We start from the raw sequence: 22,954 nt of genomic DNA on the forward strand, positions 1-22,954 counted from the left end.
TCACAACAGGTGAAAATATACAATTATTTGCATTAAAGTACTTTCTAATAAATCACTGAGTAGCTGTAATCATTCCAACTGTTTTCTGGAGAGGGCATGATTTGTAGGAAATTGATATCAAATGTTCACGTGGGCAGCAAATACATTAAAAACTGTAACAAACTAGAAGTAAACATTCAGAAGTTTACCACTTTGTCTCATTTTAACTAGGCAGTAATTGCCAAAGATTGCTCAGAAAAGTCAACAGGACTGAACTGCAAAATGCAATTTACTGGCAGTCACCAAAATGTGACACTAAATTGACAGAGAAAAACAATTTATTCATTCCCAAGGATCATGTAACCAAAGGGTTGTTTCAGTTAACACAACGTAGAATTTTGTTGGTAAGCATAAAAATTTGAAAGAGGTTAGGTATTCAAAGCAACAATAACAAAGCAATGTAAGTTCATTAATATTCATTGTATGGCTAAAATTGACATCAATTCACTAGGATATTGGTCCTCATTGATTTTGATACTTTGTATATAGAAGGCTTAAGAAGTAAAATATTACAGTTCTGATTTAAAAAACAAAAACCCTCCCACAAACCTAAAAAAATTGTTTAGAAACAACCCTTAGTAACTAGGCATGCTGGTTAGTATGTAGAGAAAAAGAAAAGCTATGTTAGGAAGATACTAGTCATTATCGCCACACTTGGGACAGAAGGGGAAATATGCACATCAAAACACTAAAAACATTTACGTACCAATAATACTATAACAACCGCTACTACTACTGCAATTACTACAACACCAACAGTAACTAGACTGAAGGAAAATTATTTTGACACATAATTTATTTTTTAAATTCGACATATTTTTTAAATTCGAGTCCAAATTTCCTTTATAGTTTCAAAAAGATATAGTCATTCAGTAACGAAAATGTCTTATTTAAGAATAAGTAACCCACCAAGCACTGTTAAAATAAAACTGCACAAACATATATTAGGTGAAGTGTCACCAAAAATTCTATTTGCAGAATGAACTAAATGTCTAAGTGAGGAAAAGAAAAAAAAGAACATAAAGATGGGATCTAAAAACACAACATATTATAAAAAAAAATTTTAAAGATCATGAAACTACTGAGGCTAATAATCCAATAATCCAGGGAATATTAAGACTCTAGCTACCTTTCATTACCAAACGGAAATCAAGGAAAATGTGAGATAAAATTCTAGCTGGCAAAATTTCTTGGTAGCCTGGAAGAAAATTTTAGTCTGGAAAAGAACTGTATAAACTTGAGGATTATCTGTGAATTTTGACATTTCTGCTAAAGTGTTTTTCAATTCTTAGAAGTTTCTTGCTATAACACAATCTTTAACTCTAAAATTTACACTGGGAACAAGTAAGAGAACTTTCCTCTAGCTCTGCTTTAAAATACATGTTCAGAATATGCATTATAAATAAACTTAAAACCACCTTCCTAGGTAAACAAGGAGTATTCAGTGTTTTTACTAATATAACATGCAGCTCTAGAAAGCAGTTACAAAAGCCACATGGGAAAGTGTGTTCCAGTCTATGCCCAGTATTCACCTCTTCAAGCCAATAATAAATACTGGACAACAGGCTCATTTCAGATTTTTTTTTTTGAATTAGGCATTTTAATATGAAACGAAATTAATGATTTTCAATGTGAGTTTAATATGAAACTGAAATTAATGATTATCCTAAGCAATTCATACTTCCTGTCTTTAGATGCCAAAACTATTTTCTAATCTTTAAATATCTTTAAGCCTTTAAATTGCAGTTAGTGTTGAGATGTGCAATTTGATGTGAAGAGAAAGAAATCAGAAGAAAGTCCCCACCCCAACTGTTACAGTGATTAGAAACAGAATAAGCAGGCATCACAAATGTTTTCAATGGTTCAGAACTCATTTCAGTACAGGTTAACAAGCTTAAAAGTGATAGCCAGCAATTTCATTATATTAAAGAACAATTTTTCAATGTTCTTACTTTCAGTGCTATTGAATGGTCTCAAACATGCCAATAAAAATAAATTCAGCTTAACTAATTTCAGTATTTTTTCTTCTAGTTCTATTTATAGTAATAAAAATTAAATTTTAGTACATAAATATACTAAGTCTGAATTTTTTGACAGAAAATGATAAGCAATTATTCTTAAAATAGCACAATTCAAGGACCAACTTCCTAAAGCAAAAATAAACATGAAATAGCCTGGTTTCAATTGTTGTCTATCACTGGCAAGAAAATCAGCTTCAAATACTTTTGTTCAAAAGGAACTCCACTGTTGTATGCCTGCAAAAGCACAAGCTTACTTGAATTCTGAGAATAAAGTGGACCTCCATTAACATGAGGCTGAGCAGAAAACTGAGCAGTCACAGAGGGAGCTCGTCTGTATCCACCAGAAGATGTCGAGGAGGTGGTCGAGTTGTGTCGGGAAATCTGCCTGGTCATTGTGCCATACTGGGAACCAGGAGCTGAGCCCGGCGCTGCTGCAAAGCATTAGTCAAAGGCAACCAACAAAGAACTTGAGCACGTATGTCACCTCCAATGGCAGAACAAAGGGAAGGGGACTCACAGTAAGAAATATTTACTTTTTAAAGCCCACAGCACAAAATTAAGAGAAAAGTAAAGATAAAACACAAATAGCTCCTCTGAAGTTAAAAACAGAAGGAAAAACAGATACTGTATGGAAAGCTGCAAAAGTAAGTAAGTAACATTCTTAAACTTTTTAATTTGGCAGAATCCCAAATGGTAGTTTGCTAATATTATATATAAATTCTTCTGTATCAGTTTAGAATAATATATAGCTTTTATATGTAAACTATGTCTCTCCAACAAAATAAGTACCAGAAGATAATCTGAGATGAAAAGCATCGGTTTTTAGATGTGAATGTATTAATAGTTGGTAAACTTCTTCCTTTCCATTGCCAAATCTTCAGAAGCACAGGTTAAATTATAAAATTTAAACAAGTAAGCATACTTTCTACCTATGCTACTATATTTTAGTACTATATTTAGTGAATGTTTATTGTGTTAGCAATTATTATCAAATACAACATACGATAGAATTTTCATGGGAAGCAAAATTTCTAGTTTCAAAGTACTCATATCTAGAATCAGATTTCTTATGTATCTCCAAACTTTTAAGAATAACATACTTCCCCTTTCACTGAGAAACTGGAAATAATTTTAGACTTTGTAAAATAATTTTACAATTTCAAAATTTCAAAAGCAGTTTTATGTAGAATATCCATTACCTTTCTCCATACTTGGAGGGCTTTTTCCATTCTTTACCCAAAACAAATCTTTATTATCATACATATCTAAAATGACTAAAAACTATCAATACTTAATTTTATTCAACGTCATCTTTACCAACATTTCAAAAGTTTAATATTTAAAAGGTTAATAAAGTTCAAAGCCTCTAAAGTTAACCACACTTTTCAAAGGTAACTTCAGGATTAATGTTAGCCTTCTTTGCCCCACCCAAACAGCTAACCATGACTAAGTATAACTAGTTTATTTTCATTCAGTTGTGTAATTAACCTCTCCTAGAGTCATACAAGTTATCACCATAAAACCATACAGCAGAGGTTGTTCATTTTAAAAAGTGGTAATATTTAACATTTTGGAGCTCCCAAGCCATAGGCAGTAACTAAATATTTGAATCACCTACATGGTCCTCTTCTGAATAGAAACACATTTTAAAAATAATACCCTAATCAAAAGAACTCATGAATAACTAATTTTGGATAGCCAGGGTTTCCAGAGAGCTCTAAGAAGTAAACCTGTAACTTTTTAATAGAGACCTCTGTAAAATGATTTTTATATTTCTCTGACTTATACATAATTATATATACTTATATATATAATATATAATATATATTAAAATATAATACATTAAATATATATAATACATAATAAAATATATATTAAAATATAACTTATATGTATACTAATATATATAATTATATGTAATGGTTGTAATTTACATAAATATATTTTTATATGTAAATTAAAGAAAAATAAGATACTCCGCTCCAAGAAACAGAATATTACCAGTATCACCAAAGCTTCCTGTTTGAGCCTTCTAGATCCCAAAACCAAAAGGTATTAAACATTCTTTCTTTACAGTTTCTTTTTTTAAAGCACAGATATATACAGAGAAGTCATAATTTTTAAGCTTTCATAATGCAATAATTATGCATGCTGCTGGCTTTCTCTTTTCCTTTGATATTCTTTTTTAAGATTCGTCCATGTTGGTAAGTATATCAATATTGTATCATCCATTTTTGTTGCTTTGTTTGCATGTGAACATTGCACAATGTATTTATCCATTCTATTGTTATTAAACATTTGGGTTGCATCCAGATTTTTCTGATATTAATGCTACTACTATGAACATGCCTAAATATTTTTCCTGAGTTTCTCTACAACACTGATTCTCAAACTTAGCACTGATGAGAATTTCACCTTGAGGGCTTCTTATAATACAGATTGCTGGGCCCAGTCCTCAAAGTTCCTGAGTAAGTAGGTGTACAGTGGGATCTGAGAATTTACGTTTCTAACTAGTTTCCCTGTGATGATGATGCAGCTGGTCTGGGGATCACACTCTGAAAGCCACTGTTCTAGGCCAGTGGTAAATTGTATCATCTTAGTGTCCACTCTTTAAAATTAGAGAACCTCAAAAAGCTTTTGCAGAGGTGGGGGACAGCAATAGAGTAATTACAGTAATTACTATATAGAAATTAAAACTGAATTAAAACACACGAATATTACTGGGGCACCTGGGTGGTTCAGTCAGTTTGGGGGGGTCTGACTTGGGCTCAGGACATGATCTCACGGTTCGGGAGTTCGAGCCCCGCATCAGGCTCTGTGCTAGCAGCTCAGAGCCTGGAGCCTGCTTTGGATTCTGTCTCCCTCTCTCTCTGGCCCACCCCTGCTTGTGCTCTCTCTCTGCCTCTCAAAAAATGAATAAACGTTAAAAAAAAATTAAAAGAAAAAACACATGAATATACAAAAAAAACCATTCTGTTAGCTGTCACAGCAATGATTTTATCATAAGTCACAGAGGCTCGGCTCTGGAAACTCCCACTGTATACTGGTACCAGAATGAGAAATGAAAAAGGCAAATAGGTCTTAGTATTATTATGAATATAGTTCTGACCTCAAAAAACTCCAGTGGCGCCTGGGTGGCTCAGTCAGTTGGGCAGCTGACTACAGCTCAGGTCATGATCTTGTGGTCTATGAGTTCGAGCCCCGCATCAGGCTCTGTGCTGACAGCTCAGAGCCTGGAGCCTGCTTCCGATTCTGTGTCTCCCTCTCTCCGTGCCCCTTCCCTGCTTGCTCTGTCTCTCTCTCTCTCTCAAAAATAATAAATATTAAAAAAAAAATTTTTTTAACACTCCATAAAAGGATCTTAGCAGCCCCCAGGGGTCCTGTAGCCATATTCTAAGAACCAGTACTCTAGGGTAAATATCTAGAAATGAAATTATTAAATCTAAGGTAGAAACCCATTCAACTTGACCAGGTAACAGCAAATTACTTCCCAAAGTGCGTGTATCAACTAAAAAACTCTAATAAACTCCCACCAGCAATGTCCTTTCCTGTTACTACACATCCTCATCAACATTTAGAACTAGTAGACTTCTATATTTCTACCTATCTAGTGAATATAAAATAGTATCTCGTGATTTTATCTTTCATTTTCCTGATTATTGCCTACACTGGGGGCATTTTTTCTCACATGGACTTTCTAACGATCATTTTTATTATTAGGGTCTTCTTTTTATTACCTCCTTTTGTCCCTTTTCCTTTGAGTACAAGTACCATGGTTTTGAAAAGATGTAGCAGGACAGCTTCATTTTACCCAAGCTGAAACTCCACTGTCATTTGAAACATTTCATTACCCATTTCTACTCAGATTATTGCTACTGTATATTTCTAAATTGAATGGCTTCATACTGTGTCTATATTTGGAATTCCTTATATGCTCAATCCAGTCACCTCTAATTTAGGAACAATGTAAATGTATTCGATTAAAAAATATATATTTCTTGGCATCCCAGATGCCAAAAGTACTGAACTATATCAGAGTTTTTCACACTACGATCCACAGGAAAGCCTCAGAGCACCCCATAACCATATATCGTTTTCTTCTCCATTTTTTGTTTCTCCTATCACTCATTCTCACCCCAATTCTTTGACTGTTGTATATAGCAGGGAGTTCCAAATCAAGTTTCACTTAAAAAAATATTATATTACTAATTTAAAAATATCTTTTCGAACAATCACTGCTATAATTTTCCTTAGAAAATCCAAACAAGAAATACAAACCACATTAAAAATTAAGCATAGAAACATTGCACATTTCAGAGGACAAGATTTTACATTTAACTGTGTAACTTCAGAGGCCTTTCACCAGAAGAAATTAGTGTAATTAGATTTAACACTTTAACCTTTGTGTTACCACCTACAACCTAATAACTATAAAAGCTAGCAGTCTAACAGAGGAGTTTATTATGAATTGTGCAAAGTAAGGTACATCACTGCAGTGGTTACGCAATCTCACCTATCACAGTGTTCACTGGGAGAAGTGGTGGAGGAGGTGATACTGGTGGAGCTCCAGAAGGAGGAGGGACAGAAATGTTTTCTAATAAAATAGTTTATAATTTAGGTCAGAATACAAGAAAGAGAACTAAACATTCTGAAACAGCAAGAAAGCACAAAGTTGTGGAAAGGAAAAAAAACAAAGAGACACCCCCATGTAAAGCATGCCTAAATGAATATGAATTTTACTAGGTAAAGAGGACACAGAGATCATACTTGCATTAACTATAAAATATGCCTGTTTTTATAAGTACCTTTTTCTCCTTTTTCAGTAATCTCCTTGAGAAGCTAAGAATTTTTCCCTAACAGTTTTGATTATCATACTTACTTTTTAAATATATATTTTTAATATTATGAAGTTTTCATTTACTAAAAAATCAAGGGATTAATTTAATGCTCTACGATGATTTCTTAAATTTTTTCTATAATCTACAGAGCAAAAGGACTTTTCTTATTTTAATCCTATTTTATATTCATGGCATTTTATTCATGGCATGGAATATTAACATAAATGTAGTAGTCATAAAACAAGCCAACACGAGAGGTGAGGCACTAGCCTACAAGGTAACATCAAAACTCACTGGTATATAATTTACATTAAAGACACTCCTGCTCTTGAAATAATAAATGTCATTCTTGACTAGTGCCCAAGGCAACTATTTCTAAGCAAAATAGCCAAAACACTACTTAGTAAAGCTATTTAATAAGCTCTGTATGTAAGAAACAGCTAGGAAAACCCTGAAGTTTCCATGAAAGTCTCCCTAAAAATGTTTTTAAATGTTAGCATTTCTTCTAGCAACAATCACATAAATTTAATAAGCAATTTTATCTAAAATAACTATTTCAGACTTTATAATAAAGCTCATAAATACTACCACATATTAAAACAGATTAATAAAAAAATACCTGGTCCAATAGTGGGTGGTGAAGGTGTAGGCACGGCAATGGGAATGCCAATACTGCTGCTTCCACTGTTTTCTCGACTTCCACTCCCTCCACTACTTCCACTGAAAAGTAAAAAATGTGAAAAAAGCCATTCTAGAGATTTACCCAAAAACAATGAAACAATCAATTCAAAGCCACTAATTACTCCTTTTATAATGTGTATATGTATGTACATCAAAATTTTAAAACTGTTCAATACAATTTTAACCTTAATACTTAAGGCGGTTTTTGTGTTTTGCACTACTTCTCAATCTACTGGAAATCAGTACAGTCCTAACACAGTACACAGAACTATCAGAAGAGGTCATCCTTTTGATAAATGAATCACTATTAAATTCTTATACAATGAGTCATCAAAAGTTGATTTTTTTTTTAGTTTATTTATTTTGAGAGACAGCAAGGGAGGGGCCGAGAGAGACAGGGAGGGGGGGTGGGGGGGGGAGAGAGAGAGACAGAGACAGAGAGAGACAGAGAGAGACAGAGAGAGAAAGAATCCCAAGCAGGCTCTGTGCTGCCAGCACAGAACCTGATGCAGGGCTCAATGCTACGAACCGTGAAATCATGACCTGAACTGACACCAACAGTCAGACGCTTAACTGACTGAGACACTTAACTGACTGATGCCCCCCAAAAAGTTTACTTAACACCTACTATGAACAGCAGTACCAAAGCAGACATGAACTAGGCTGCCATGGAGCTCACAGTTGAGAATGGGAAAATAGACATTAAAAAACAACACAATGTGGGAGCCTGGGTGGCTCAGTCAGTTAAGTGTTCAACTTCAGCTCAGGTCACAATCTCACGGCTCATGAGTTCAAGCTCCATGTCGGGACTTTGTGCTAACAGCTCAGAGCCTGGAGCCTGCTTCAGATTGTGTGTGTGTGTGTGTGTGTGTGTGTGTGTGTGTGTCTCCCCTCCTCTCTCCCACTCACACTCTGTCTCTATCAAAATTAAATAGACATTAAAAAAAAATAGCATGATGGATGCCACAAAAGAAAATGTACAAGATGTTATGAAAGTTAGTAAGTTAATAAAAAGTGTAACCAGTTTTATTCTGGAATTAATATGAAAATCTCCATCTATCTCAAAGAACGGTGATAAAACAGGGAAATTTTTTGGAAAACAAGCAAACCGGCAAAAACAAACAAAACAAAAAAACAAACAGTAGTGAAGTTTCAGCATGGCGCATTCTAGAAGAGTTGATACTGTTAATGCTAAACAATCCCTTACTATTCTAATTCCTATGGATTCACTGTGTCTTTAGGCATAGGACCTCACACTATCCAGTTGTTTTTAGTAATGTGTGCATGCACATGTATACTAATGTATATATGTGCACATGTAACCTTAGGCTCCATAGTATAGTTTAAAATCAAGATCACTGGCTCAATAGGCCCAGAAACTCGAGAGCACTGCTTAGATAAAATTGATTTTCTTCTCCAATATGATTATTCTATAATTACATTATCATATGTTAATGCAAGAAAAAGAAAAAAAGAGCAAGCTGTTTATGTAAAATAAATAGCTTCAATGTAAAGGCCTCCCTACTCCCTCAAGCCAGGTGATCAATATTCTGCTTTGTGCCACCACTGCATCACAATCATATGAAGTTTTTGTATTTATTATGCTCTTCTACAATTACTAGCTTATGTGTCTTTTTTCTCACATAGGGGTTGGAAAATTACAGCCAATTGGCCAAATTTGGCCCATGGTTCATTTTTATGGCCTGTGTGCTAAGAACATTCTTTTCATTTTTAGAAGTTTTTTTAAAAATTGAAAGAGGAGTATTATTTAATGACACATTAAAATTACACGAAATTCAAATTTCAGTTCTGCATACAAAGTTTTATTGGAACACGGCCACATGCTCATTCATTTAGGTGTTGTCCATGGCTGCTTTCATGTGCAATGACAGAGCTGACCATATGGCTCACAAACCCTAAAATATTAACAATCTGGCCTTTCATTAAAAAGTTTCTTGGGGGGGCGCCTGGGTGGCGCAGTCGGTTAAGCGTTCGACTTCAGCCAGGTCACGATCTCGCGGTCCGTGAGTTCGAGCGCCGCATCAGGCTCTGGGCTGATGGCTCAGAGCCTGGAGCCTGTTTCCCATTCTGTGTCTCCCTCTCTCTGCCCCTCCCCCGCTCATGCTCTGTCTCTCTCTGTCCCAGATTCTCTGTCTCCCTAAGAAAAAAAAAAAAAAAAGTTTCTTGGGGCACCTGGGTGGCTTAGTTGGTTGAACATCCAACTTTTGATTTCGGCTCAAGTCACAACCTCACGGTTTGTGAGGTCGGGCTCTGCACTGTCCGCACAGAGCCTGCTGGGAATTCTCTCTCTCTGCCCCTTCTCTGCTTGTGCTTGCTTGCCTGAGCGCACACACTCTCTCTCTCAAAATAAATAAACTTTAAAAAAAAAAATTTTTTTTTTTTAAAGTTTGTTGATGCTTGTTCTAACAAAATGAGCTTCTGGAAAATTAAACTTATTTTCCTGGTATATCCTTAGTATCTAATGAAGTAACTTTTAGTGACTAGTTGTTGAATATGATTAAACTATTATTCCATTATAAAGAAAAATCATGCTTTGAATTATTATTCAAAAATATATAAAAAAAAATTGGTCCTCACTGATCTTGACCTGATATAGTAACTGCAGGTATCAATATAATCATTTCTTTACTAACAGTAACAATAACAACAAATTTCCATTACACAGCACCTGAGAGGCTTGACTTCCCTGAGTCCCCTCAAAATGATTTTGCAAAATTTCTCTAATATACCAACCTAAAAGTCAAGGTATAGAGAGGTTCCTTGCCCAAGTTCTTAAGTGACTGATAAAACTAAAGAAAAAAATAAATTAAACTATACAATAAATTTGTCTGGCTGTATAAAAATATCCAAACATGGTGTTGCTACTTTTGGGCGGAAGGGCCTAAGCAGGACTTTAGGGTTGCTGGTCATATTCCATTTTCTGATCTGGGGATGGTTATGTGGGTGTATTCAATTTGTATTAAACCATCAAGTTGTATACTTTACAAATTGTATACTTTTCTGAATGTACATCATGCTTCATAACCCAGTTTTTCAAAAATCCACTGGGGAGGTGACTTCTAGAACTTTTTTTTTAGCAACTTACATATTGTAGTATACCAACTCTCTTAACAAATTCTTCCTCATATTTCAGGTGTCCTTTTACTTCCAACCTCATAAAGGTTATATGTTGTATAATTTCTGATATTTCACCTTTTATCCAAAAATACTTAAGAGTGGTTGCCTTGATCTTTAAATAACTGTTTTAAAAAAACATTCTTTATGGGGCGCCTGGGTGGCTCAGTCGGTTAAGCGTCCGACTTCAGCCAGGTCACGATCTCGCGGTCCGGGAGTTCGAGCCCCACGTCAGGCTCTGGGCTGATGGCTCAGAGCCTGGAGCCTGCTTCCAATTCTGTGTCTCCCTCTCTCTCTGCCCCTCCCCCGTTCATGCTGTCTCTCTCTGTCCCAAAAATAAATAAACGTTGGGGAAAAAAAAAAAAAAAATTCTTTAGGCCCTGATCCAAATAGGCATTTATACCTCCATCAAAAAGAAAACATAGTAGCAATTTGCAATTGTATGCACAGATATTTAAAATCCCCCCAAAACAGAGGAATTACCATACAAATTTCTAGAAACATCTACAATGTTATTAACCTCATCTTTTATATTCTATATTAGCATTAGAGCAGTACTTTACCTTTACTCAGCAACTTTACAGGAGTTTGTCGCCAGTCAATAACCCCCACTCATGGATATTCAAAGGCTCAACTGAAGGTTTACCTGTGTGTCCTCGGTCTCTGGTTTAAAGAAGCTGTCCTGCCTGGACTATGTTGACTTCCGAGCCTAGCAGGACTTGTCATGTAGTCATTAGGAACTGTTGGGGGTTTAACAGGTTCCAGGGTTTTGTAAGGAGTATTTCGTCTAAAGAAGCATAACAGAGAAGGAATAATGAATAAGAAAGATTAAGTGGTAGTCCCCCCCCCCCCCCACCAAATCTGTGATTGTCTCTTGATAACCAAGTACAAGTTTTTTTCTTTAACTTGTAATAATAAAGTTTTGTTTAAAAAAAAATTCTTTGGGTGCCTGGGTGGCTCTGTCAGTTAAGCGTCCAACTTCAGCTCAGGTCATGATCTCATGTTTCATGGGCTTAAGCCCCACCTCAGGCTCTGTGCTGACAGCTCGGAGCCTGGAGGCTGCTTCAGATTCTATGACTCCCACCTTCTCTGCCCCTCCCCCACTTGTACTCTGTCTCTCTCTCTCTCTCTCTCTCTCTCTCTCTCAAAAACAAATAAAAGTTTAAAAAAAATTTTTTAAAGAAGTGTTCTAAAATAAAATAAAATAAAATAAAATAAAATAAAATAAATAAAACTCTTAATTGGGGTATGTAAACTTTGTTACTTTACACAAAAACTAAAATTTGTTACTTTTTGTTATAAAAACCCTAGGAAAGGGTAATTTAAAAGTTCTAACCTTATTTGTGAAAATAATGATTCTAATTTTTTTTAATGCTCAGTAATATTAATCTTTGAAATATACATTATTCCCAGCCAGCTCAGTCACCCACAAGCCACTGTCCTTGTACATTGTATGAAAACTATCTCCTCTGCATTTTATTCGTACTTCAGTGTGGAAATAATATGAACAAGTACATTTCCAATCCTATATAATGCCACGCATTTCTTAATAAATGATTTTAACTTTTCGATTTAATAATTTCATGGTTTTTTTTCAGGGGACAGGGGTTTACAGAACAAAAATGGAAACTAAGATTCTATGAAACTGTTGATTGTTAATCCCTGTTACTATAAAATAATGGTTCCTCACCCTTCTACCAAAACCAAGAACTCTACTACATGACTTCCTATTTTAAGGTGAATAATCTTTCAGAAATATCTTACCAATTATTCAATATTTTTATTGCACTAAGAACTGAGAAGGAAGAAGCCACAAATTGTTACCTTTTCTATTTCTCCAACTAGCCTTCCCCCAAAGCTCAAGTATGAAGGGCCCTCAGATTACCAGCAGAAGCACAGTTAAAGATAAAGAGTCCCTAATTTCAGGTGCCAAGAAGAGATGCAGGCTATGAAATCAAACTACATAAAATACACCACTAATTTAAAGTCCTGCAATATGCATACTGTAAACACATGTGAAAGCACCATATGGAATCCTCTGGTAATTTCACTAGACATAAACTTAGGCTACACTTATTTTTTTTTCCCCAAAAAAATGAATTAGAAAAAAAATAAATGATGTTTATTGACATATATACAAAAGAAGTTTTCTAGTACAGACTTCCATAGAGAATATTATAAAACAAGCGGATTCACCATGGATTCTGTTGAAGGAAATAAGAGCCAAAATGAAATTTGTAAAAGGTAGTTCACACTGAGAGGGTCCCACAGCAAGAACCCATATATTTACTTAAGTCACAGAAATATCTTTTTCTTCAGCCTATGGATTTTCTTGTAAAATGAAGTTGAATTCTTACCCCAGTGTTCCCCGGCCTGACATGGGAGGGCTTGGTGGTTTCTGAGTAGGAGGATTTGTTCTCGACAGTGTGCCAGTTCTTGCAGGCTGGTTATTTCCATGCTAAAATGTGGAAACAGAAGCTTTCATTTTTATATCAAATTGTTCTGTTGGTGTTTTGACACCATATATTATTTTTTTAATATCAGAATGTGAAGTAAGGATTCCCAGACAATTTTAATAACAGACTTTGGTACCACATTTTAATAAGTCAAGAAACCACCTGCACTTGGCTTTTCCTATTATCTTTCTGTTATTCATACTAATTTATGGCAAAATACAGGTGTGAATATTGGATTTTACGTATTATTTTATTGTTGTTAAACATGCTCACTGAGATCAAACTTATCTGCATTCAAATACTGGATTTCTCCAAATTTTTTTAGATATGTGCATGAATAAAAACTACAGATCTCAGTGTCAACTTGCTAAAACATATATCTGAAAAATCGTTATCTTAACAATTCAGTAACAAAGTCATATATGTCTGGAAAACCTCCAAATGGTTAAGTCAATAAAAGCAAGGCAACTATCAAAAAAATGAGCAAAGCAATAAATGTTAGCAAAATTAATGTTCCTATATAAATGCAGATGTCAATATATCTTTGATATATTAACACATCCAAGCTAAATGTTGCTGATTTGAACTGAGTTTCAGTATATTTAATCTACATAAATCCTAGGGGAAAAAAGCAGACAGACATAGGAAGAGTTTTCAAATTTTAGTGGCTCTGCAGCCTCTATCAATATAGAGGGAATACTGTGGATCAAATGATAAGTAGTATCTCTTACCTTGGCTTTTAGCCACTTTACGTTGGCAAAAAAAGGGGGGAAAAAGTAGAAATTAATTCGAAATAAATTATATCTGATAGGACATGTTTATATTTACAATTATTCAATTCATGTTAATAAGCTTTTACCCAGCCATATTTCAAATATTTTATAAAGAAAAAATATCCATAAGCAATAGGGAAATATTCGTGTGTATCAAATATTTTTCAAAAGAATATATTCATAAGAAAACCACCACTTAATTATGCCAATCTTATACAGGTCCAATAATGTCTTGGGTTAGTATTTTATCCTATGAAACTAACTCAACTGAATCACAGGTGATAAACACTGATTTAAACACAAATACCTTATCACATTAAATCTAAGTCCACTTTAACACAGAAGTGTACAAGGCCTCAGGCTTTCCTAAAAAAATCAATGCCCAAGTATTCATTATTTGAATGGTAATATAGTATTTTAAAAATTGATAAATTATAAATGTTAACATTCAAAATCACATGTTGCTTCCAAATTCAGAAAAGGGCTTAACACCTTGATGTTTAAAAAAAAAAAAACCAGGGGTGCCTGGATGTCTCAGTGTGGGTTAAGTACCTGACTTCAGCTCAGGTCATGATCTCACAGTTTGTGAGATTGAGCCCTGCATCAGGCGATCTGCTGTCAGAGCCTGCTTCAGATCCACTGTCCCCTTCTCTCTATGCCCTTCCCCTGCTCAAGCGTGCGCACACACACACTCTCAAAAATAAATAAAATTATTTTTTAAATTTATTTTAAAAAATAACAAATTAAATTTAAATTTAAAAAAATCACTATGCACAATAGTTCCTTAGTCAGATTCTAACTAAGGCATAAACAGGGTCCGGAAACCTCATTTGTAACTTATGAATCTAAATCTGAGCAAGCCAACAGTAGTAGGAAGTTATAGGTTGCTTTGGTTCTAAGTTTTCTTCTGAACCAGTTTAGCCAAAATTCAAAATTGGAAGAAAAATTGCTTTGGTCCTAAAGGCTACTTCTATGAAAGATGATTAGCCTATATATGAGCTAATATGAAATAATGAGTATAGTCCTAAAGCATCACTACTTGTACGATGCCACTTAAGAAAAAGTATCTTTACGTTGTAGACTCTAAGTTTGTATATTCTGGGGTCTCAAGTTCTTTCTTTAACATGTTCCCTTTTAAATATGTAGCTACCATTTTTCAGGTGACCATAAAGGCAACATTAAGAAAGTCATCCAGGGGCACCTAGGTGGTTCAGTTGGTTAAGCATCCAACTTCGGCTCAGGTCATGATCTCACAGTTCATGAGTTTAAGCCCCACACGGGTCTCTGTGCTGACACCTTGGAGCCTGGAGCCTGCTTCAGATGCTATGTCTCCCTCTCTCTCTGCCTGTCCCGTTCAGGCACACCCACGCACGTGCTTGCCCTCTCTCTCTCTCAAAAACAAATAAACATAAAAAAAAAAAAAAGTCATCCAAAAGAGGAATGTACTTTGTCTTTTAGATACAGTCTCATTTCTAGAAATTATGCCAGAATTTTGGTGTTATTTAATGTTTGTTTAGAATGATATTGCTCATTTTTATCAATGTCTAGAATCCTACCTAGCTGCTAAATACCACAGCAGGATTTAGAAACTGTAAACTTGAATAACAAGATATACTAATGTGATAGCATTACAATACACTAAATATTATACTATTCTAAGGTAACTTAGAAGTATTCTTAAAAAAAATTTTTTTACGTTTATTTATTTTTGAGAGACAGAGACAGAGCAAAAGTGGGGAAGGAACAGAGAGAGAAGCAGACACAGAATCTGAAGCAGGTTCCAGGCTCTGAGCCATGAGCACAAAGCCTGACACAGGGCTCAAACTCACAAACCGTGAACCTGAGCCGAAGTCAGACGCTTAACCGACTGGGCCACCCAGGTGCCCCAGAAGTATTCTAAATATAGCCACACATCTGCCCCCATTTGTGGTTTCAAGTGAATAAGAAAAAAAAGTTAGCGTTCAAGTATAAACTGATCCCAAATGAAAGAATGAATGGAGAGTTTGGGAATAAAAATTCTAGCTGAACTCTGCTACTGTGCAATGGTATAACCTTTAACCTTGTATGGAGCCCAGCCCTCTCTACCAAGTATATACAGAAGTGTTTAAGTTTGAGAGTGTGAGAAGGAAATAATCTCTATATCTTACTGCTTATAATACTCTAATTGTTAGTAACCTACAAGATTTTCCACTTAAATGTCCCCAAAACACATCCAAACTAGACTTTTATTTTCTTAAGATCTCACTTCATTTCTTTAACATTTACATTTACCATTTCCCTGGAATCTTGAGTTGAAAACAATAGAATTCTTTTTGATTCCTCCCTAACTTTTGGTCTAAGTAAAGCTTTATGTACTATAGGTGCTAAAACTCTGTAAGGCCAGCCAATCCTTTCTTTTATATGATTCATTAGTTTACTCCTTTGTCTAATGCAACCTTTAAAAAACATCATTCCTGGGGCACCTGGGTGGTTCCATCGGCTAAGCATCTGACTTCGGCTCAGGTCATGATCTCAGAGTTCGTAGGTTCGAGCCCCCTGTCAGGCTCTGTGCTGACAGCTCGGAGCCTGCTTCGAATTCTGTGTCTCCCTCTCTCTCTCTGCCCCTCCCCCACTCGTACTCAGTCTCTCTCTCTCTTAAAAATAAACATTAAAAATTTAAAAAAAAATTTACCCCTATCCTAAATCTTTAGTGTCTCCACAAATAAAATGTAACAACTCCTAGATCACATGTTCTTTTCAAGGCTTAAAAACAAACACATACATTGAAAGTCCTTTGTAAATTAAGAACAAGTCCATAAAGCTGTTAATTATTATTATGGTTTATTAAAAATAAATGTCTCTACTAAGTACTCAGGTCTTGTCTAGTCTAACTTACCCTGAAAACTTATGCTCCCTATAAGGTTTATCTTCTTTGCGTTCTCCTTTATGTATATATATTCTAGTAGTTTCCCTGTGCTAGGATTCTCTTATTCATATCTTATACTGTTTACAAAAGTCAAGCCAGACTTATCTTAAGATATTTTTTCCATATATACGGGGTGCTTGGGCGGCTCAGTCGGTTGGGCACCCAACTTCAGCTCAGGTCATGATCTCACTGTTTGTGGGTTCAAGCCCCACGTCAGGCTCTGTGCTGACAGATCAGAGCCTTGGAGCCTGCTTCAGGTTCTGTGTCTTCCCTTCCCTCTGTCCCTCCCCATTCATACTCTGTCTCTCAAGAATAAAATAAAATGTTAAAAAAATACATTTTTTTCCATATATATATATATATATATTTTTTTTTTTTTTTTAAAGTAGGGCCCACAAACAGCACGGAGCCCAATGAGGGACTTGAATCATTACCCTGAGATCAAGACCTGAGCTGAGATCAAGAGTCGGACGTTCAACCGACTGAGCTTCCCAGGTGCCCCATTTTTTCCATATTTTTAATTCATACCAAATTTCTGTGTAACCATCTACTTCACAGCATAAAACGCTTTAGCACAGTAAATATTTAAATAATACAAATACCAAACCCCTTAAATTTATATCACAAAATAAAATATGATGGAATATTAATTTTGGAGCATGGAAACCTTAACATAAAACTTAGCAGCTATAAGAATGTTAATATATTTGGAAACAATTTTTTTAATCTGTATATATTTTTTAAAATACCAAAACAACAGAGGCAAAAGTCAAACAGCAGTATGAAGAAATATTTGCCAATATATAAAGAGCTCATTTCCTTAACAGAAAAAAGAACCCTTAACAATCAATAGGAAAACAAATTTCTAAACAGTAAATGGGACAAAAGATAAAATAATTCTAGATCTATAACTAAGTACAGCTTCTCTCTTTTATTTCTCATAATATTGGCCCTAGCATTTGTTAAATTAACTACTACAAATTTCTAAGCTTCCTATACCTCTATACTCTAGAAGTATTTATTTAATTTGGCAATGATCTCTCAAAAAATCAGAAAACAGGAGAAATAAAGTGGCAATGAGACAACTGGGGAAAAAATAATTATGTGTATATTTGTATGTCACAGAAACAAAATATAGACAAATATGCCACAAAGCAGCTTCTAAGATATAATGTTCTCATGGACCACCCACCCTCCCACCCCTAGTCAAAACAATAACCTGTACAACTATATAAATGTACTTAGTGCCACAAAGCTGTACACTTAAAATGTTAAATGGTAAATTTTATATTTTGCCACAATACTAAAAAAAAAGTGTCAACACCCATTACAAAAAGTAGACTGCCTAAATTTACATCTTCATACTTCATATATATATATATGTGTATATATATGTATATATATATACATACATATATATATATATAAAATGTGGCATTTACACTTCCCATTTATACATTTATGATGAGATAGCTTCATTTTCTCACCCAAAATTTCCTTGTAAAATTTGCTTTCATCTTCTAATCTGCTAAGGACTATGTATTAAACTATTAAATACATTTATTAGTAGAGGGATAATATAGGATATTCACTTCTAAGCTGGTGACAGAACTTTCTTAATGCATGTATACTGTTCTGAAAGAAAGAAAAAGGAGAAGAAGTGAGAGTGGGTTTGTGTGTGTACATGTGTGCATATGTATATATGTATATATGTAAGTTTTAATCCCAAGGCAGTTAATCATACAAAGAGTTCTTCTAGACTCTCAATATTCAAATCCTAAAGTTCAATCTAGTCTAAAATACCTTAAATTAAAATTGAATTTAAGCTCTTACACAGCCCTAGCCACATCCTCTGGGTAAAAATATAAGAAACAAACAAGTAGCATCCTTTACATGTGCTAAGTGTTCAAATTTTACATACAACTTCCAAGCATCACAGTAAAAAGCAGATTCCATAATCTCAGAGAAGAATAAAGGTCAATGTTATCAGTCAGCTATTTCCCCCCTCTTGATCAAGAACCCCAAATAATTCAGAATGCAACAGATAGCATCTGTCAGATCAATCAGCTAGGGAAAGCTTCCAGATTCTAGCTGACTCTTAAAATTCTATTATAAAAATTCTGAAAACTAGACACAAAATCAAAATAAAGGTCCTCTAGGAAAAGGACTACTGAATTTCAGAGGAATCATTTATCCTGAGCAGAGAAGACGGAAGAATTCAGGCCATTCAGTATGTTTACAAAATAACCCACGAACACCTATGAAGTTGACAAGTCACAGGTATCATTCAAAAGGAGTTAATTCTGCCGTGCTAAGAAATAAACATGGGCAACAAATAATCTCTCCTAAAAGCCCTTAGGGGCAGGGGTGAGGAGGAAGAGATGGGGGTGGGGCACAAAACAAAACTACATACAATCTTTTATTTTTCGTAAGTTGCTGGAATTACAGCCACATCTACACATATGCACTAATATATAAACATATTTAGAAATCAAAGGGTTAAAGTTCCTATAAATTATTTTCTAAACCAACTCTATAAAGCCTACAAGTTTTATTTTTAAATATCCATTCATTCATGGTACTCACAAATTTGAAGTATTAGTTTAGGATTCAAATGGCTTAACTGATGAACAGCCATTTTAAGTTTTATTATCTTCTTAAATAAAGCCTGTTCCACAGGTAAAATTCTGCCTTAAGCTTAGTATATAGAATACGCAATTAATATTAAATGTTCTTTGAAAACTGTAATGCTAGTTACTAGCTAATAGAATCTATTAATTAAGAAAATTAGGAGCACTTGGGTGGCTCAGCTGGTTGAGTGTGTGACTCTTGATTTGGGCTCAGGTCATGATCTCACAGTTCATGGGATTAAGCCCCACTATGGGCTCTGAACTAACAGTGTGGAGACTGCTTGGGATTCTCTCTCTTTCTACCTCTCCCTCACAGGTTCTCTCTCTCAAAATAAATATTTTTTTAAAAAGAAAATTATTTTTATCTTCCTATTTCCTACTCAAAATATTTACTGGATAAATTACTTCAAGTTAATGTAATATAAAAATGCTTACCTTGACACCATGGCCCACATCATCCAGAACTGTATAGTCAATAGGTTTCCGAATATACCTTACAGGGCGCTCCATATTTGCAGGTGCTATTATTTTGTGAGTTCTTGATGTATTCTTATTTGTTGTCAAAATGCCAATCTCTCTTCGAGCTACTTTTTCTTTATGAATGTCCACAGTCTGTATTTTAAATGTGAAAAAAGCAAAAAAATATTATTAGGCACAGTAAATTATATTATGTCCATTATACTGGACTACATACACGTTGACCACAGGACTGAATTACATGTCTGATCTCCAGTGAATACTGTATCTTTCCCTTCAAAATTAAGGAAATTAACATCCTTGAGGCTCAAAACAGGTACTATCTAAAGGTGATTAAAAGCACCAACTGATTTAATGGATTTGATTCCAAAACAATTTCCAGGAAAGCAATTTTCATTCCTAAAAACTCAGTGTGTATGGAAAGTGGGGGGGTCTTGCTCTGAGAAGCTTACACTTTATTTACTGGGGAGGCAGACCTGGAAAAATAAAATAAAATAAAGTAACTACAACACAATGAGGTTAGTGCTGTAGTGACACATGCACAATGTCAGAGCCAAGATACCTAACTAGGTTCAGAAGGGCTCACTTAAAGACTATACAGCATGTAGGTTTTTAAGTATGAATAAAAGAAGACGCAGATAGGGAAATTATTCAAGGCAATTATTAGAAAAGATGATAAGTTACAGCAGAGGTTATACATTGGCAACATGAAGCCTAGCTAATTCTGGCCTTTATGGCTTAAAAAAATTTTGCTGTTGTTTAGTTGCCAACATTTAAAACTGGACAGTAGTCAGCACATAAGAAATAATTGCACAACTACTCGACAATTTGAACTTTGCCCTAATGGTAGTGAGGAACCAACGACAAATCTGAACTGAGTGACATCATCAGACCTGCATTTTAAAAAATACCTCTGGTAGAAGTGTTGAGGACAGACAGAACAAGAGTACTGGCAGTGAGACCAGGTAGGAAGCAATTACAATAGTCTAGGTAGAAAAGCAGCAAGGGGCAGGGGAGTATTGTCAGAAAAAAAAAAACAAGAAGGGGCGCCTGTGTGGCTCAGTCGGTTGAGCATCCAACTTCAGCTCAGGCCACGATCTCGCCATTGACGAGTTTGAGCCCCGCGTCTGGCTCTGTGCTGACAGCTCAGAGCCTGGAACCTGCTTCGGATTTTGTGTCTCCCTCTCTCTCTGCCTCTCCCTTGCTCATGCTCTGTCTCGCTCTGTCTCAAAAATAAATAAACATTTAAAAAAGAAAGAAAGAAAAAGTTTCATGTTAATGCCTGTTGAAGATTCTATTTCCAAATTTTATTTACTTTAGAGAGAGAACACGCATGCGGAGTGGAGAAACAGGGAGAGGGAGAAGAAGAGGCAGAGAGAAAGAGACAGAGAGACAGAGACAGAGATATTTCAAGCAGGCTCCACGTTCAGTGCAGAGCCCCACGCGGAGCTTGATCCCATGATCATGAAATCATGAACTGAGCTGAAACCAAGGGTCAGACTAAGCCACTCATGTGCCCCTCTATTTCCAAATTTTAAAAAATTGATCGGGAAAGAACCTGTAATTAAAAATGTTGTCCCAACTCCAAAATAAGGTATTAGGGAGACAACTACCCTAAGTGTCTAGCAATTTTCCACATCTTATAAGAAAAAGCACTACTCCCCTCTGTCCTGGATATTTATATAGTAAACAGCCTTCATATAGTGTCTTCTTGGAGAGCAAATGGCAGAGTTGTTTCTTCCCAGTGTAATAAAAATAATGTCATCCCTGGGGCAAAGGTCAGGAAGGCTTTTTGCCTGTTGTAAAAAATCTGGTCCCATAAACTGGGAGTTCCTTTCTTGTAATGAAACCAACTGTGCGTACAAGTATCACTTGGCTCTCTTTGCAGGATCCTATGGAAATTGGGGCTAGTTATGTAGCACAAATACTGACATTGGCTACTGCCATTGCCATGAGCAATGACATCCTGGGTCTCATGTCTCTTAACAGTATCTATTCTGGCAGGCTAACTTCTTAGCTTGCAGGAAATGTAAAATAATCTTAAAACTTTTCAGAATTTTTGACAGTTTCAGCAAGGAGAATGGAATGCTGACAGAGTTTTCTAGAAATGGAACGAAAGACCAGCAAACAGGAATCAAAAGAAGTCCATGGGAATCGTGAGTGAACATGCTGACCAAATGGGATGGTCAACCAAGCAATGAACTGTCCTCTACTGCCTATTAATAAGGCTAAGCTGAGGTGATAGTTTCAGGGTGAGGACCATTTTGTAGGTTCAAAGATAGCAGTCTGAATGATGCCCCAGTTACTGTTAACTTTCCATCAACCTGACAGTCAGCTTCAGAAGGTATGCCCTATAAACAACTGGTACTAAGATTTACCTGGCAGAGGGAGCAGGGGACACAAAGTTCCGTTCCCTTTCAGACAATTTTACACCCAACGTTTCACTGGGTGCCAAAGGAGAAAAACTGCAACCACTGTGGTCAGAACCAGAAGAATCTTTAGAACTTCAGCTAGTTTGCTTAGAAGATATGGGGACGGGGCACATAATGCTTTTTTAAGAAATTTTTTTAAGCTTTTATTTATTTATTTTGAGAGAGAGTGAGAAAGCAGGGGCAGAGGTTGGGGGGAGAATCCCAAACAGGCTCTGTGCTGTCAGGGCAGAGCCCGAAGCAGGGCTCAAACTCATGAACTGCTAGGTCATAATCTGAGCCAAAATGAAGAGTCAGATGCTTAACTGAGCCACCCAGACGCCCCACATAATGCTTAGTACAGATGGCAATGGCTGACTATGTTACTGCTCAGTCCCTTCTACAGTCTATCCTGTCAACATTTAGTCCATACAAGATTAGTAAAAGACCTCAGCATTTTTTGGCAGTAGGTCCTGTCTGCTATGAGGGAGCTTTGCTCGACTCCACCCCCACCCCTGAAATTTTACTGAGAGAAACTACCACAGGCACTGAGTAGTCTTCAGGTTCTTACTGTACTGATTTAGGATTAAA

General features: G+C 35.6%; 1 protein-coding gene across 16 annotated transcripts in view; it reads right to left on the bottom strand.

The window, feature by feature from the left end:
- The window catches only part of ABI1 (abl interactor 1), a 147,683-nt gene that overhangs the window by 11,559 nt on the left and 113,170 nt on the right, over positions 1 to 22,954 (bottom strand). For 3 of the 16 annotated variants that reach the window (XM_043564875.1, XM_043564871.1, XM_043564865.1), the window contains exons 3-9: positions 19,914 to 20,090; positions 13,902 to 13,916; positions 13,072 to 13,172; positions 11,361 to 11,501; positions 7,518 to 7,618; positions 6,574 to 6,654; positions 2,315 to 2,491 (exon numbers count right to left, since the gene is read on the bottom strand). In XM_043564875.1, coding sequence (XP_043420810.1) covers positions 2,315 to 2,491; positions 6,574 to 6,654; positions 7,518 to 7,618; positions 11,361 to 11,501; positions 13,072 to 13,172; positions 13,902 to 13,916; positions 19,914 to 20,090 — 793 coding nt within the window. The remainder of the gene's footprint in view (positions 1 to 2,314; positions 2,492 to 6,573; positions 6,655 to 7,517; positions 7,619 to 11,360; positions 11,502 to 13,071; positions 13,173 to 13,901; positions 13,917 to 19,913; positions 20,091 to 22,954) is intronic. The other 13 variants (XM_043564872.1, XM_043564866.1, XM_043564869.1 and 10 more) reach the window with 8 other exon arrangements.

The sequence above is a fragment of the Prionailurus bengalensis genome, chromosome B4 (genome assembly GCF_016509475.1).
Source record: "Prionailurus bengalensis isolate Pbe53 chromosome B4, Fcat_Pben_1.1_paternal_pri, whole genome shotgun sequence".
NCBI lineage: Eukaryota > Metazoa > Chordata > Mammalia > Carnivora > Felidae > Prionailurus > Prionailurus bengalensis.